This window comes from Nannobrachium achirus, assembly GCF_963921795.1.
Source record: "Nannobrachium achirus genome assembly, chromosome: 4".
In the NCBI taxonomy this organism is placed as follows: Eukaryota; Metazoa; Chordata; class Actinopteri; order Myctophiformes; family Myctophidae; genus Nannobrachium; species Nannobrachium achirus.
Genome location: NC_137813.1, coordinates 60,452,508 through 60,470,584, shown reverse-complemented (window position 1 = coordinate 60,470,584; position 18,077 = coordinate 60,452,508). Strand labels below are relative to the sequence as shown.

At 42.2% G+C, this 18,077-nt stretch overlaps 5 protein-coding genes across 6 annotated transcripts in view; 4 read left to right on the top strand and 1 right to left on the bottom strand.

Annotated features, from left to right (window-relative positions):
- Positions 1-18,077, bottom strand: part of LOC308283909 (histone H1-like) — a gene marked incomplete at both ends in the record, with an annotated part of 141,916 nt that overhangs the window by 3,056 nt on the left and 120,783 nt on the right. Inside the window, one exon of one of the 2 annotated variants that reach the window (XM_080724423.1) lies at positions 14,115-14,303. The exons of the other annotated variant lie outside the window; for it this stretch is intronic. Within the exon in view, the coding sequence (XP_080580549.1) occupies positions 14,115-14,303 (189 nt within the window). Of the gene's footprint in view, positions 1-14,114; positions 14,304-18,077 lie in introns of those variants that run through there. 2 annotated transcript variants of the gene reach the window in all.
- On the top strand, positions 8,317-8,691 carry LOC308283949 (histone H2B-like; the record flags this gene model as incomplete). Its single annotated transcript, XM_080724463.1, has 1 exon — positions 8,317-8,691. One exon carries the CDS (start codon positions 8,317-8,319, stop codon positions 8,689-8,691), a length of 375 nt encoding a protein of 124 aa, XP_080580589.1.
- On the top strand, positions 10,257-10,862 carry LOC308283920 (histone H1-like; the record flags this gene model as incomplete). Its single annotated transcript, XM_080724436.1, has 1 exon — positions 10,257-10,862. The coding sequence occupies one exon, from the start codon at positions 10,257-10,259 to the stop codon at positions 10,860-10,862; it is 606 nt and encodes a 201-aa protein (XP_080580562.1).
- On the top strand, positions 11,820-12,203 carry LOC308283936 (histone H2A-like; the record flags this gene model as incomplete). The annotated part of the gene is made up of 1 exon (XM_080724450.1): positions 11,820-12,203. One exon carries the CDS (start codon positions 11,820-11,822, stop codon positions 12,201-12,203), a length of 384 nt encoding a protein of 127 aa, XP_080580576.1.
- On the top strand, positions 12,954-13,364 carry LOC308283965 (histone H3.2; the record flags this gene model as incomplete). Its single annotated transcript, XM_080724479.1, has 1 exon — positions 12,954-13,364. One exon carries the CDS (start codon positions 12,954-12,956, stop codon positions 13,362-13,364), a length of 411 nt encoding a protein of 136 aa, XP_080580605.1.

The window sequence follows — 18,077 nt, the reverse complement described above, 5'->3', positions numbered from 1 at the left end:
GGACTACAAATGCAACCCATGAATACCGGACCGGTACATCATTATTTTCTGTTACAGGGGTGGCAGGGTAAGCAATAAGCATACTGTATTAAAAATATCACAATGTGTCGCGTCATGACGTGTTGTGAGCTTGTAGATTGGCTATTTTGGCAAAGAGTTGTTAGGAGAAGAACACAGGCATGGTTTTGCCACGGCTGATGCTGCCCTCTGTCTCCTCGATGTCAAACCCCCTGTCCTACTCCTCCAGTGTTACCAGATGGGAAATGTTGAATTATCGTACCGGAGGCTCAGAATTATCGTATTTGACATGAAACTATCGTACACGGCCAAAAAAAGAGAAATCACTCGCGTAAAAACGTAATTTCACCAAAAAATGCGTCTTTAGTGTAAGAAACGACCTCGTTTTAGACTCCTGCGTGACAAAAACGCATCAGATATGCTCTGTGGAGGCAGGCAACTTCTTGGAGCTTACACAAATAAAAGCCTGAAACTGGTCTGGAAAGATGCAACCAGTGTTTTTAATGCCTCCAAGTACAGATCTAGGGAGATTGACTGATTTCCTGGCTTATTTTGAGAAGCCAAACCAGATCCCAGATCAGCAGCCAGGGAAAATAGTGAATTCACGCTCTTTTTGATGATATGCCGAAATTATCGTACATTTGGGCATTTTTGGAATTATTGATCGTACATCGTACAGGGGGTCAAATTATCGTACAAATACGATAATTATCGTACGTCTGGCAACACTGTACTCCTCCAACTCCTCTCCTGGACTGAGCTCAAACTGGAATGCCCCTCCACCCGGGGGTAGGTAGCGGGCATCAGCTGGGGTTGTGGGGGATGTTGCTCTGGTACCACTCCCTGTTGTCCTCGAGGGCGTCCAGGATGTCCTGAGCATCCGGGTGAACCAGGTCGGCCCACGTCTCCCTCCCACAGAGGATGGACGCCCATGCACCTGCAAGTGGAAGCCCACCTGCAAGCGAGGACAGACGGATAGATGCATTCAGAAGATCAATTCAGACAGATGCGTTGTATTTGTCACACATTGGGCTGATCTCGATGCCCATGTCCTGCTCTCGGTCTCCCTGGCTGAATAACTCCTCCATGATGCGGTCGGTCCACTGGCGGTACAGCTGCAATGGCTTGGTGGGGTTGCTCAGGTCAGCACAGTGCACTATGTTCTGGAGGACCTGAGGGGAACATAGGGACCCAGCTATGTAAAATATACAAAGAACCTTCATGCGCTAATAATAACAATAGTTTTAAAATAAATTCCATTAAATAAATAAAAAAATCACACCCGTGTGAACTGAGCGGTGGTCGTGGGGGGGGGGGGGGGGGGGGAGGGGTGCCTGTGTGTGGGGGGGGGGGGGTGTGGGGGGGGGAGGGGTGCCTGTGTGGGGGGGGGGGGTGCCTGTGTGTGTGGGGTGAGCAACGGATGTGCTTCCTTCTATGCGTGAGAATCTAAGTTACTTCTTTTCACCTGACAGGGGGAGTTTCCCCGGTTGGACGTAGCGCGTGGAAGGAACACGTTATTCCAAACAGTTCCTTTCCCCTCCATCAGGTGCCCCGGCTGGCCAGGGGGAGGCAGTATAGAGACGAGGATTACTGCATGGTTTTTTGTGAGGATACATTTTTACCCTAGGTGACACGGGAGAACATGCAAACTCCACACAGAAAGGTTCTTTTCCTTTTTAAATAAACTTTATTGAGATTTGCAGGTTTTACAATCATTTCATGTTTTACAATCATTTAAGCATTTGCATTACAGTCATTTGCATTAAATTAGGCATTTAAATACAAGAACATATTAAAGTATATACAAAATATGTAAGGGCATTACTTTTCTTTCTTTTTTTTTTTAAACCACTTTTTTCACATTAGCCGGAAAGGCTTTTAAATATAAAGACATAGAAAAATAGAAATATAGAAAATAAAGAAGTAGAAGATATTAGGACAAAACAAATGCCCCCCTTTTTTCTTTAGGTGCCATGGTTTCAGTCTTTTTTGTTTGGAGTCCAGTGTTCTCTGTCTTCAGTTCAGTTATTATTTGTTTGAAACTTTGAGGACCACCTCTCCTGAGATGGCCTCCTGTTTGATAACCATGGCACTTTGTGTGTTCCAGATTTTATTTACCACAGTACATAACATAGCCTACAATAGACCACATGAACTCCTGGTCCATCATGGCAGTCAGCTCTTCTTCAAACACTCCGTACATAACAGCATTATAAGTAATCTTAACTTTAAAACCAATTAGTGACATTTTCCTCCAAATATACTGTGACCTGTGAAAGTCGACAAGCAGGTGTTCTATGGTTTCATCTTCATCACAGTTTTCAACTGGACATTTAACAGTTGTTACGAAGCAGCTCCATTTAACAACTGCTCTAACAGCCAGCCTTAACACCACACCACTCCACACCACACCACCCACTTGTGCCAGGTTTTCCACTACAAGGACCTGGGTAGAGTGGTATGAAAGTGGTACTAAACGTGGTACTAAAAGTATCCAATCTAGAGTAGGTCTGAGCTAGTCTGAGCTAGGCCACACAGGGCCAAACACTTCATAATGACTGATCACACACTGACTTTTCATTTAGACCACCAGGATATAGTTGTAATACATGACAATAGATTCTATTGTGTGATAACCACTATTATAATCTATTATAGTGTATTATAATTATCATAGTAATACATTAATACATTATAGTGTATTATAATCACAGTTATAATCCATTAAAGTGTATTAAAATTTAGGATAGTTGTAATACAAATTTATATTGTATTGTAATCACAGTTAAAAGGGTCAATTTGTTTCTTACCGATAGGGGTACTTTTATGTAATGGAAAATGTAGATATTTTTATGTGGTGTGGTGTGGTGTGGTGCTAAAGCTGCAGTCGAAAAGGGGCTTTAGACTGAGTAGAAAAAAATTGAGATATTTTATCATGAACATTAGTGAGGACCTATTATATGAGGACAGGTTGAAAAGTGGTGAACTACTCCTTTAAGGATCTCCTTTTGTAAAAACGTAGCGTCAGGTTTTAAAATAAGGTCCTTATGCAGGAGAGGCACTGAGCTGGACTAAAAAAAAGGGTCGAGCAAGAAGCTCATTTCCCTATTTTAAAATTATGTATGGGGATCTTTTATTTAAGTCTGCACATTTGAATATCAATTGGACTGAAATGTCTAGTAAGAAAATATATGGCATTTTATGCGATGATTTGTATGGTGGCACTTTCCCCTATAAAAACCCAGATGACAGACAAAAGCAGGTGAATAAAAACCTGTCTGAAAAAAAGAGAGATGACATGTGGCTGGTGTCAGTAAAGCCCCTTTTCCACAGACCCCACTCAACACCACTCCACACCACACCGCCCACTTGTGCCAGGTTTTCCACTACAAGGACGTGAAATGGAAAATGTAGATATTTTTATGTGGTGCGGTGTGGTGTGGTGTAGTGTGGTGTGGTGTGGAGCTAAAGCTGCAGTCGAAAATGTGCTTATGTGTGTGTGGTTAAGGTGACATGGATAAATGCTTGAAACAATCTACACAGTGGAAAAAGCGCCATAATGGACGAAAGCCATTGTGTTACAACGCAGTAATAATAAGAATAACAATAATAATAAGCATCGGCTGTGATGTGAGTTTTAGATCCTGATAAGGCCCATGCTTAATAACATTTTTGTTAACAGTTGTATTAATAATGTATCAATTATTAATAGGCATGTTTTATCGTTAATGGACTCTATGTGTAGATGCATGTTGGTATGTTAGGTTTTATTTAGCTTCACCATTAATAATGAGCCAATGGCCATACTTATTGACTAGCAATTAGTAATGTGATGATGTCACCATCAATAAATGTGACCTGATTGTGACCGAAGGTCGCAGTTTAGTATGTGAAATGGCACATGCTGATTCCGTCTGTCTGGACGCGTACACTTTTTTAAGGTCTAGGTTTGCCGCTCTGACATCATGCTCTGACATCACTGTGGTGTCAGGGGAACCACTCTAACAGAATGGATTTGCTGCTCTGACATCACGCTCTGACTTCACTGTGATGTCACGGGAACCACGAACAGAATCCCTTTTACGCCCATATATGGAGTTCCCTGATGTCATCAATATTAAGTCCATATCTAACAGGACTTCATTGGAATGCCCATATTTGTGTGGCTGGTTCTACAGACAGGGATCTCCATGTATTGGCATAAAATAAATCGTATGTATATGATGTCAGATGTCATAGACGTCATAGGACCTTTACATAACGAATAACTGAGTAAGGATGTTTGGGCTCTCACAGTTTATCTCCATATAGACTACAGTACATGGATCTCCATATATGGGTACAAGGGGTCTCCATATATGGGTAACTGGTCCGATATACATCACTGGCCAGATGGCTAAGACATGGCGCGTCCTCGTCCTTTAGGGGCTTGAGGCGTCTTCCTAGTTGGCCTATATGATCATATGAGCTATACAAAGCTTTGTATGGCTCATATGATGACCATCAACAGCTAATGAAGGATCAGCATTCAACAGCCAATGTGGGATTCTTGGTCTGACTACAGTAAGTGTAGATGGCCAGGTGTCATGTGGCCCCCTGACCTATTTATGATCGAATATCCAGATTGTCATGTGAGGCCCGACCAATCCTCGAGCTAGCACCACTCCCCATGGACTTACTTTTAATAGTCTGGATTGTTTATCTGGGAAAATAAGAAAGCTACACTATAGAATAGTGTCCTGTAGGCAACCACACTAATAAGATACACCTGCTTAAGCATTGTTAAGTTACAATTTCGCCAGTGTATCTAAAAAGCTATTTCCAAATGCACAAAGGTTAGAGTCACATATTGCACTTGATTAAAGAACACATTGAGGGTAGTAACCAAGGAATTATGTGACTAAAACGAGAACCAGAGCAGCCATTATATAGCCTATTTTACAGAAGTGTTTGTGCGCGTTTGGGTGTGCTGCAGTTTTGGGCAACGCCCATGAGGTCTACCCTGTGAAAATAAAATGCATAATATAATAATAGTAATAATAAGGGTAATAATAATAATATATTTGTTATGTTTACTGCTTGGTGGAGATACATTGTACCCTTATTCCTGGCTTGCTGATTTATAATATGGTATTCTAAAAAAGACACATACTTGAAAAGTGGGAATCAATTCAAAACTTCCACCAACCAAGTCTCTCATCTTTATAAGTAACCATGCCCTATAACCGTTGGATTTTCAAAATATGTTTATTGAATTTTGCACAGAGTTACAGTTCATACATTATACAATAAAGGAGCATTTAATTTTCTTTACAAAGTTACAAATCATTCAAGACATACTGTAGCCAAAAAGGAGCATTTCAAGAAAAGTTTTTTTTTTTTTTTTTTTCTTTTTACAAAATTACAAAACATTTAAAGTATTAAGCTACAGTTATAAGACATTTAAAGCATTAGGCTACATGATATTATAAGAACATTTCAAAAATAAATTTAATTTACAAAATTAACAGTGCAGGATTACATTAGAATAATAAATTAGAGGAATCATAAGGTAATTGCTGACCAATTTAAAATTGGCGAGGCTCTTTTCAAGTCCAATGTTCTCCTCTTTCTCAGCTCAGACTTTACCTGTCTACAGACTGTATCGGCACTCACAACGATGTTATCAGTTGACATTTTACACCTCGTTTTCCAGATCTTATAAACAGTTATACAGATGCACAGCCAAAATAAATCAACACTTTTTCTTTCACAAATAAAATTGCCATATAAAATGTCTCTGTGGCAAGGCACCCTGACCCCCAAGTCGTACATTTGACTCCATACCTCTTTTGATCTGGGGCAGTCGATTAAAAGGTGACCAATCGTTTCTACCTCTTTACATTCTGGCACAGGGCATTCTATCGTTTTAACAAAGCAGACCCACCTCACCTCATAACCGTTGGAGAGGTCTTGTCATGCAGAACCAAGAAGGGGGTGGGGTCGGGGCTGCAGCTTTTTTTGGCAACGCCCAGTGTAGAGCAGGCTGCCTGTCCTCCCTTACGTCCTCAGAACGCGGATATAAAGAGAGGGCTCTGAGTCCAGCAGGCATTCAGTTTTGTATCTACACACACAGCTGCAGCAAAATGCTCGTGGATTGTCAAAGGTCAAGATATGTATGGGGGAAGATGTCACAACTTGGTTTTAATATAAAGGTCTCGTATAATGCTGTAATGTACGGGGTTTTTGAAGAAAACATGTCCGCCATGGACCAAGAATTCTTTTGGTCTATTATTTGCACTGTTGTGAATAAATTGTGGAACACTAGGAGTGCCATGGTCATCCACCAGGAGACCATTTCTGGGGAGGTAGTCTTCAAACAAGTAAAAACTGAGCTCAGAAGGCAACGAACACTGGACTCTAAACATAACAAACTGAAGCCATGGCACCTTTTGAACTTATAAAAAAGAAAAAAAAAATCTATTTCTATTTTTCTATATTTATTATATTTCTATTTTCTTGTTTTGTATGCTTTTCTCTTCGATGTAAAAAAGAAGGAAAAGGTGAGGGTTAAAAAAAAAAAAAGTAATGCCCTTACATATTATATTATAATTGTGTAATTACTTAATGTATGACTGTATTCATATGACTTATTTGAATGCTTAAAATGATTGTAAACCTGCAAAATGATTGTAAACCTGCAAAATGTTCAATAAAGTCTATTTAAAAAGCAAAAAAAGAAAGGGCGGAAAGGGACTTGGAAAAGGAGGCGCTAAGCGTCATCGTAAAGTGCTTCGTGATAACATCCAGGGAATCACCAAGCCCGCAATTCGCCGTCTGGCTCGCCGTGGCGGTGTGAAGCGGATCTCCGGTCTGATCTACGAGGAAACCCGTGGTGTTCTCAAGGTTTTCCTGGAGAACGTGATCCGTGACGCTGTCACCTACACCGAGCATGCCAAGAGAAAGACCGTTACCGCAATGGATGTCGTCTATGCACTGAAGAGGCAGGGACGCACTCTGTACGGCTTCGGAGGTTAATAATTTCGACTTGATCTACCAACAACTAGTCTGGGATCGCTTCCAATTTCGGGCTTTTGATCCGGTCGGGAGCGGATGACGTCCTACGTCATTTTGTATTCAAAACGGACTACAATTTGGCCGGAACTACCGACCGGAATCAGTTTTAACCTGGTTTTGCGCATGCGCCAACTTGGATAAAACTGATTCCGGTCGGTAGTTCCGGCCAAAGTGTAGTCCGTTTTGAATACAAAATGACGTAAGATATCATCCGGTCTAGACCGGATCAGACGACCTGTTTAGTAAACGAATACCAGGCTTTCTCTCAGGAAAGCCTGGTGAGGCGAGGTTAACCAACAACCCAAAGGCTCTTTTAAGAGCCGCCCACACAATTCTTCAAAGAGTTGATTCTATGCCAATGTGTTGTCCTGCACAAGTTTAATGTAAACTGGTTGCTACCCTATAGGCAAGCGTGCAGTAAACAAACATGGATTTAACCGTATTACAACTGTTACATGGCTGGTCAGTAAGCACGATAGTGCATTAAAAAATAATTTGCATTTAAAATCACGAATAAATTGTATTGAATCTGATTAAATGTGGACCAACTTCACGCCCACTTTTGCCAGCACTCACACTCCCTGACTCACTTTTATTTAAATGAATAAACTAAACTGTTTACTTTTTACTGGGCTTCGGCGCCTGGGTGAAAAACCATAGGACTGTAGAATGAGTCACCTTTCACCTAATTTCATCTCAAACGATTACACACATCTTTCCGTCGTTGTTTGAAGTCAGAGACAGCGGCAGCTACACATATTAAACATGATTAAAGTATGTGGTTAAAAAGAACTGGGAAGGGAAATGAGAATCACGCTAAGCAATAGGCTGCTTTGCAGTTATAGTGACACTATTTACAGATGAACACAGACTGTTCTAATTAATTATTATGTTCTGCATTGAAAGTGTTACAACTGGAATTGTCTATGGGCGTGTTGCATATCATTATTCAATGAAATAATAAATATACCCTAAATGTATATAATATACTTAGTCCCAACCTGAGACTTTCCACATAGGAGGGGACATTTGTCCCGCTCATTTTGAGGGACAATAGAGCATGTTGTAGGGCTGGGCGGTAAAACATTTTGCAGAAACTAAGACACCTCCCTCCTTGTGGCAGAATCACCCAATCCTGTGCAGGGATGTGAACCCTTCATTTACATGGGGTTGGTATAAATAAGGGTGCTAAGCCGCATGGGGAGTCATTCCTTCTTCAGTATCTACTAGAGAAAGAGCAAAATGCCTGAGCCAGCGAAGCCAGCGCCCAAGAAGGGCTCCAAGAAAGCCGTCTCCAAGACCGCCGTAAAGGGCGGCAAGAAGCGCAGAAAGTCCAGGAAGGAGAGCTATGCCATCTACGTGTACAAGGTCCTGAAGCAGGTCCACCCTGATACCGGTATCTCTTCCAAGGCCATGGGCATCATGAACTCCTTTGTCAACGACATCTTTGAGCGCATCGCCGGTGAAGCCTCTAAACTGGCTCACTACAACAAGCGCTCCACCATCTCCTCCAGGGAGATCCAGACCGCCGTCCGCCTGCTGCTCCCCGGTGAGCTGGCCAAGCACGCCGTGTCTGAGGGCACCAAGGCTGTCACCAAGTACACCAGCTCCAAGTAAGCTGTCCTGCCTGCTCTAAACACAACGGTCCTTTTAAGGACCACCCATCTTTTCAAGAAAAGAGATTAACCTTTTACTGTCGACTTAAATTATGACCGCTTGTATTACAAAAGGGGCTTCAATTGAGCTTTTAAATGCAGTATCTGTAGTGTGTTAGCCTTTACACTTGCAAAATATAGGACACCCCTATCGTAAACTGATTTGTCTAGTATGCTAAGGCCAGTACTGAATTTAGCTCATGGCACTGAGTTTGTGTTTGTGTTGCTGTTCTTGACATTGACATGCAAATGTTTTTATGTTCGAAAAAACTCATTCATATGCAAATGTCATACTTTTCTTATTCTTTTTTTGTTATTTATTACGGACAGTCAACAAGTATGAGCATGATAGTAGCCTCTGATCTGACCTAAATATTATTTTTAGCTTGTAGTGAGGTCGAATCCATAAGCACTGATCATGGTGTGTATAATATCCTATATGTTGTGTATATTACCCCCAAACTGATAGAGAAAAAACAAAACAAGAAAAAGTGACGTTGCCAAATTTTTTGATAGTCAAAGTATGCAAGTGGTTAAAATAATTGTGGTGCTATATTAACTTATTTTGCTGGGGAGTGGTCCCCAGACCCCTCTTGGCCACTTGCACTGTGCAGTGTGAAACTCAGCCTACAAGCCAAGGCCTGGCTACAACGCTACAAAAGTGCCTTGACATACAACCATGGATTTGGGGGGGAAAACACATAATATATAGGCTATACTGTATGTATATTGACAAATTCGTTTTGCTACATCCACAAACAACACTGCTATCGTGGTCCATTGCTTACACACGTATACACACGTATAGACATATCATACAATTTGAGTATAAACCTACGTACACAATTAAATTGTGTCTTGTGTGTTTGACCTATGTATTTCGTTGTAAATGGCACCATTGGAAAACAATATATAATTGGACTTTCTTCAATAATTACAGGTGTGAAATGAGTCAAAATGAATAATAACAAAACAAGAGCTTATGACCACAGTGTCCTCTCATAAGTTGCCATGCCACTGGACAGGTGTGCTTGCAGACACTGGGAAATGATGATTTTAAAACAAAACACTTTGACACAGATTACTTGTTTTACTTGTAATACATTGCCAGACATCTCCCCTTGCTGTGCAGTGAATATTTGCCAGGGTAATGTATGTTGGAAATATTTTAAAAGACAAATAACAAAGGAAAGTTGGTCAACATCTCTCCATGTAGAGAGGTTATAAACGTCCCAAAACAAAACTCAGGAGTCCCTAGGGCTCTACATGATTTTATTAGGACGTGAAACTAGTCTGCTATCTGCTCCACTTGTTCTTTTGACTTAAAAACTTTTATTCACTTGTGTTTTATGTGTTTTTTGTTGAGGAGAAAACACAACTGTCTCAGTATTCTGCAGCACACAGAGCACTGACCCTGTGGGTTGAGACTACATGGTTCTCATGTGGTGTTTAAGAACAGCCCCTTCAGCGCGTTCACTGTCAGTTTGTCAGTGTCAAGTTTCGAGAAGACAGGACTAAGTTACTATAATGGCAGAAGTCGCACCAGCTCCAGCTCCGGCCAAAGCAGCCAAGAAGAAGGCAGCACCACGACCCAAGAAGACCGGCCCCAGTGTCGCTGAGCTGGTCGTCAAGGCCGTGTCCGCCTCCAAGGAGCGGAGCGGTGTGTCCCTGGCTGCGGTCAAGAAGGCTCTGGCTGCCGGTGGATACGATGTGGAGAAGAACAAGGCCCGCGTTAAGATCGCCGTCAAGAGCCTGGTCGCTAAAGGCACCCTGGTCCAGCTCAAAGGCACCGGTGCGTCTGGTTCTTTCAAAATGAACAAGAAGGCTGAAGCGGTGAAGGCGAAGAAGCCTGCAGCTAAGAAAGCCGTCAAAGCAAAGACGCCCGCTGCCGCCAAGAAACCCGCCGCGGCAAAGAAGCCCAAGAAGGTTGCAGCAAAGAAGCCCGCAGCCGCCAAGAAATCACCGAAGAAAGCCAAGAAGCCTGCTGCCAAGAAAGTAGCAGCAAAAAGCCCGAAGAAGGCAACAAAGAGTCCCAAGAAAGTGGCGAAGAAGCCCGCAGCAGCCAAGAAATCTCCTGCCAAGAAGGTTGCCAAACCCAAGGCAGCGAAGAAAGCAGCCCCCAAAAAGAAGTAAACTGTCTGTTCCACATTTATACCCACAAAGGCTCTTTTAAGAGCCAACCACCTGAATTTTATAAGAGTATCCTCAATTGTACTTATGCACCACGGACCACGGTCACATGTGAGATGAGACAAATGGCCCCTGCTAAAATACATTTAATGTATTGCAAGGTTAAACGTTAAACATCGTAGCTGATCTGTGTTCTAATCCAAATCACTTTTTCCTTGCCTTTTCCTCATGCTTGCAAACCCACCCACCACCCCTGATATTGTGTTAAACTTAACGACCTTTTGGTTCAACATGAAAACGACATGAATAGTAAGTACCATTACACATCATATAGCATAGGGATTGGATATACATCAATTCAAATGAGCTTTATTGGCATGAGAAAACATACGTTTATATTGCCAAAGCAAGTGTCAAAAATAAAATAAAAACAGATGAAAATGGGGAACATATATACCGCTGGAGAGGGTATAAACAGAGCTCCTTTATGTTGCATTGCGTCATTTTATACAGGGTATGAATAAAATAGCACTGTTTTTTCCTCAATACAATTTAGATAGTATAAGAAAATAAATAAAACACAGAGAAAGACTCATATCATGTCGATAAGAAGAGTTGACTAGTAATATTACTGTAAACTGCTGTGACCAAAAACGAATAGGGGATTGAATTGTGTGTGTGTGGGGGGGGGGGGGCTGATGATCTGCCTGTCCTCCCTTACGTCCTCAGACTCAGAGGAACCTCCTTCTTTGGGGATGAACGCAAAGTTTTTAGACAGGGGGCAGGGCTCTGGGAGGAGCCATAGGGAGGACGATGATGCTGATTGGAGGGGAGCTCAAACACACTCAACCTCAGCACACATACTCCACTGTCCTTTCTTTAGTCGAAGATATAAAAGGTCTCGCGCGTCTCTCAACCAGCACATTTCTTCGAGCTACTACTCCAGAAATAACCTACACGATGTCCGGACGAGGGAAGACCGGCGGAAAGGCCAGGGCGAAGGCAAAGACCCGCTCATCCCGTGCTGGGCTCCAGTTCCCCGTGGGTCGTGTCCACAGGCTGCTACGTAAAGGCAACTATGCTCAGCGTGTCGGTGCCGGCGCTCCCGTCTATCTGGCGGCTGTGCTCGAGTACCTGACCGCTGAGATCCTGGAGTTGGCTGGAAACGCTGCCAGGGACAACAAGAAGACTCGTATCATTCCCCGTCACCTCCAGCTGGCCGTCCGCAACGACGAGGAGCTCAACAAGCTGCTGGGTGGAGTGACTATCGCTCAGGGCGGTGTTCTGCCCAACATCCAGGCTGTTCTGCTGCCCAAGAAGACCGAGAAAGCCGCCAAGAAATAAACCTGCTTCATTCGTTTGACAAACCCCACAAAGGCTCTTTTAAGAGCCACCCACTGTTTCAATTTAAAGAGATTTTCCCCATTACTTAAACATGTACATTTCATATAAACTCATTTTGTCATGAGCATTTGTAGGCAATACAATACATGTACATTGCATGGATCGTGCCTCAGTTAATTCAGCATTGAAAGCTGATAATTTATCCAACACATTAATTACATTCGTGTTAAATATTGAGACAAGATGCCTTCTCAGTCAACAATTCAATATAACTGGGCATAACGGTTTATATTGGTGTATTTAATTGTAGGATTAATTGACTTTCTATAAAAAAAAAAGCATAATACATGGTCCATGATGGCAGATCTTTGAGCACATTGATATAATTGGAAAAATTAATTAGAGTATGATTTTACTATTATGCATACATAATCTTTATACAACAAAGCATCCTTGTGTCAAGTGTTGTTTTGTCACTCAAGTGGACATGTTTGTTTCTTCTCATCTCATATGACACACAATGTATTTTCAGTTTGCTGGAAAGTGGTATTCCATAGTATTATCTATTACAGCAGCTCCAGTGTGAAGTGTTCCCCACCAATCGGTAGAAAGTGACTTATGGTACCTCCCCAAAGAAGGAGGTTCCTGACGACTGACCAATCATAGAATGACGGCGTCTTGCAGACACTAATAAAAAGCAGCCGTTTGCGCTGTTTTCACATTCTGAACTCAACTAAACCAGAAGAAGCCATGGCAAGAACCAAGCAGACAGCTCGTAAATCCACCGGCGGTAAAGCGCCCAGGAAGCAGCTCGCCACCAAGGCAGCTCGTAAGAGCGCGCCGGCAACCGGTGGAGTGAAGAAGCCTCACCGTTACCGCCCTGGTACAGTGGCTCTGAGGGAGATCCGTCGCTACCAGAAATCCACCGAGCTGCTGATCCGCAAGCTGCCCTTCCAGCGCCTGGTGAGGGAGATCGCCCAGGACTTCAAGACCGACCTGCGCTTCCAGAGCTCCGCCGTCATGGCTCTGCAGGAGTCGGCCGAGGCTTATCTGGTCGGTCTGTTCGAGGATACCAACCTGTGCGCCATCCACGCCAAGAGGGTGACCATCATGCCCAAAGACATCCAGCTGGCCCGTCGTATCCGTGGAGAACGTGCTTAATCTTTCCGTCACTGTCAAACCCCAAAACGGCTCTTTTAAGAGCCACCAAATGTATTGTTTGAAGAGCAAGAATTCCCTGCTTCGTATTAGGGTAGAATCAAACACTATTCACACACGTGCAATATTACGCAGGGACGTGTAGCACGCTCGCAAGGCAAATCTATTTTATTTTACACGAACTGTTAAACACATTTACCAACCAGCATCATTTCTCTACAAAATATTGAACAAGATGGCCAATTGGCCATGGAAAACTAACCGTTTGCATATGCAAAAGTGGTCCTATCTATTGGAGGCAAATGATTAAAGAACACGTCAGACATGTCAATAATTCCTAGTGGAGTAAAATATAATGCATAAATGCATATTAGATGAAGCATTGTCATAGCATTAGCAAAGAGAAAACTGAAAATATTGCTAGATTAATACTGAGTTATATTCCGATTGTGAAAATAAAATGTAACTTCCAAACTACCATTAGTTAACATGTAATTAAATACATTAATTGTATTTTAGCTGGGCTGTAGCCCCATTTGTTGTCTTAAATTAATTTAGACATTTTGCATAGTTCTATTACGACACGGACCTTAATCAATTAATACAAGTTCTCACAAGTTCTCACTGATGACAACTAATCACATAATTGATCGATCCTGAATGCCAGCACCAAGACAATATAGGAACTCTTTATCAAAGTTGTGGGTGGCTCTTAAAAGAGCCTTTGTGTTAAACTGGTTGTTGTGAGGCTGTTTACTTCTTCTTGGCGGCTGACTTCTTGGGTTTCGCCGCCTTGGGCTTTGCTGCCTTCTTTGCTGGTGTTTTCTTAGCGGCAGCGGGTTTCTTCACTTTCTTTGGACTTTTGGTAGCCTTCTTGGGGCTCTTGGCTACAGCTTTCTTTGCAGCTGCAGGCTTCTTTGCCTTCTTGGGAGATTTTTTAGCGGCTGCGGGCTTCTTGGCTGCCGCCTTCTTGGGAGATTTCTTTGCCGCGGCGGGTTTCTTGGCTGCAGGCTTCTTGGCTTTGACTGCTTTCTTTTCAGCCTTCTTGTTGAGCTTGAAAGACCCAGAAGCACCGGTCCCCTTGGTCTGAAACAGGGTGCCGTTTGCTACCAGCCTCTTTACAGTGTTCTTAACGATGACCTTCTTCTTGTCCACGTCGACGCCACCGGCGGCCAGAGCCTTCTTGAGGGCGGCCAGAGAAACACCGCTCCTCTCCTTGGAAGCGGTCACAGCGTTGACGATGAGATCCTGGACGCTGGGACCGTCCTTCTTGGGTTTAGCGGCGGCCTTCTTCTTTACTGCTTTGGCCGGGGCGGCGGCAGCTGGAGCTGGGGCGACTTCTGCCATTCTCTTCAGTATCGTATTTCAGATGCACTGAACAACTAAAGCCTGCGTAGAGAGAGACTGATGATGAGAGAGGAGGAGGGGGTGGGACTTAAAGGATTTGTGAGAACCATGTAGTCTCAACCCACTCTGTGTGCTGCAGAATACTGGGACACTTGTGTTTTCTCTACAACTTAAAACAGATAAAATACAGACTGAAAAATATATTGAAGTCAAATAACAAATGGAGCACATAGCAGAGACGTTTCACTTCATAATCAAATCATGTGGAGTGCCGAGTGCTCCTGTGTTTTGTTTGGAGACGTTAAAAAGCTCACATATACACCACTACAAGGAGAGTAGTTTGCTTTTTAAATAAACTTTATTGATAATTTGCAGTTTACAGTCATTTTTAAAGCATCTAACATATAATTCACCAAATGTCTGAGTGAGTGTCTGAGTGAGTGTCTGAAACAGCGTTTCTCCTCAGTGGCTGGAGCAATTGATCTGAAATCGCATCACCATTAGCATATGAACACACCTGACATAACTGTGAAGCCCTTTTTTCACTTTCACAAATCGTTTAATTGATATTAATTTATTAGTGAATACATTTTTCCCATTGACTTATAATGGGAATCGCAAAAACTCACATTCAATATTTTTTTTCTCGCAAACCATAGGGGCGACAGTTACAAAACTCTGAGAGGAGATTTATAATGATATCAAGGATTAAATAAAAAATAACTTTGTCAGTTGGCCTCATGGTGGCGCTATAACAGTCCACTTTACGTTTCGGCCTGTAACTCTTGAACCGTAGGTCGGAACATTAAAATTCTTTTTTCCCTGGATTCCTTGGGTCAATACGCATCTCCCGATATAGGCCCCGCCCATTTGCGTCAGGATAGATTTTCCGCCATTTTGAATTTTCTCCAAAACACACTTTTTGCTCCTTTTCCTACATATTTTCTTCAAATGTCACGAAAATGGGTACACATGATCTCTGAACCCATGCAATGAACATAGTCAAGGGATATTTTGATAGTCCATACCGTTCGTTCGTAACGGGCCTCCAAAGTTAGCGGGAGGGGCCCGTTTTGCAAACAATAGCCATAAATCACAAACAAAACGTCGAGTCAACACTGAATTTCTGCCACAGGTTGCGGGTGGCTTACTCAACGAATCCCCAGAAGCATTTCCAATTCGACCCGTAGAGGGCGTCACAAACGCGCAAAACGTAACCGTTTTGTTCCAAAACGCGTTTTTCAGGCGGACCGACCCTCTCAAAAAGAAACACAGACCACTCTGCGGATGGTCTCACGGTCCAAACCGCTGCACACACACACACACACACACACACACACACACACACACACACACACACACACACACACACACACACACACACACACACACACACATAGCCATTAAACGAAACGGGTATTTCTTACATTGATGCTCCTACATATTATCATGCAAGTACCAGTTAAAGTTACTTTCCATCCCTCATATACCGTGTGCACAGTGCACATCCCATAACCCACACACTGCACATCATTTCGGAGCTCATATCTTTGAACGGGTAAGGACTAGTTCATACAAACAAATCAGAAACAGGCATGTCAATATATTAGAATGTAATTACATTGTAAGTACAGGAAAAATATGTAAGGGCATTACTTTTCTTCTTATAAATCCTCCCCTTTTTTCTTTCTTTTCTTTTTTTCCCCCCCAGCATCTAGCCCAAAATAGGCCTTTAAGTAGAAAGCACATAATAAAGTAGAAAAAACAAAATAGAAATATAATAAATATAAATACATGGTTACAAGCTCAAAAGGTGCCACGGCTTCAGTACGTTTTTTTTCGAGTCCAAAGTTCTTTGTCTCTTCAGCTCAGTGACTATTTGCTTAAAGACCACCTCTCCAGAGGTGGCCTCATTCTTCATTGTCATTACACAGCGGGTGTTCCACAGTTTGTTAACTGCGGTACATACCACAGACCAATAAAAGTCCTGGTCCATGGTTGAAAGAGTCTCTTCAAAAACACCATACATTACTGCGTTATAAGTTATTTTGACTTTAAAACCAATACGGGACATTTCCCCCCAAACATATTGTGACCTGAGACAATCCAGTAGCAGGTGTTCTACTGTTTCGTCTTCGTCACAATAATTGACAAAAGGGCATTTAGCAGTTCTTACATACAAGCTCCACTTGACCACTGCTCTAACGGCCAGTCGCCGTACAGATACCAGCCACATGATATCTCTCTTCTTTTCTGATAAAGTTTTTTCCCAAATATTTTTAAGAAACACCCGCTGCTGTTTGTCATCAAGATTTTTGTATGGAAAAACACCACCATACAGATCATCACATATGGCACCATAAATGTTTTTGCTAGACATTTCAGTCCAATCTATATTCAAGTGAGCGGAATTACACATTAAATCCCCGTACATTATTTTAAAATAAGGAAGGGAGTTCCTTGCTCTGCCCTTCTTTTTGGTCCAGCTTAAGGCCTCGCCAATCCACATTGCACTTCTTTTAAATCCGGAAGCTACATTTTTACAAAATGAATTTTTAAGTTTTAGTCCCAGGTCAACAGCTCCAAGACCTCCAAAGCGCTTACTTTTATACAAGAGGGTTCTTTTTGTAACCTCCCTGGTGGTTCCCCAAATAAAGTTGACCAATAATTTTTTTTTTTTTTAAGTGTCTCGTCCTTAGGAGGAAATATGGTTGCTAGGAATAATAATTTGGACACAATACATGATTTTATAATTATAATTTTGGTTTTATAACAGCATGATTTGTGTTCCCATTTCTCTAGTTCTTGTTTTATCTCATTATCTTTGTCATCCCAATTTTCTCCATAGCTATCACTGTTACTGAACTTGATACCCAGGACTGACATCGTTTCACTGTATTTTATATTAACTGTTGGCCGGGCTTCCCTCCTCCCGAACCAGACACCCTCTGTTTTATCGTGATTCAGCTTTGATCCTGAGACTTCTTCGTAAAGTGACAAGTGCTCGTTTACAATGTCTAGTTCATTCTGGTTTTTAATTATGATGGTCACATCATCCGCGTAAGCTAAGACGACCACCCTCTCACCACTACTGGTTTTTATACCGGAGAGTCTTTTATCATTTTTAATTCGTTTTAATAAAGGGTTAATCGCTAAAATATAGAGGGCTGCCGACGCAGGACAACCCTGTTTTACTCCCCTCTTAATTTCAAAAGGCTCTGTTAGGACCCCATTTACGTTTACCTGAACTGTGGACTCAGAGTACAGCAATTTAATCAACTTAATGAATTCGTTTTTAAAACCATATGCGTTTAAGACCTCCCACAAATACTCTCTAGAGATATAATCAAAAGCTTTTTTTTGGTCTAA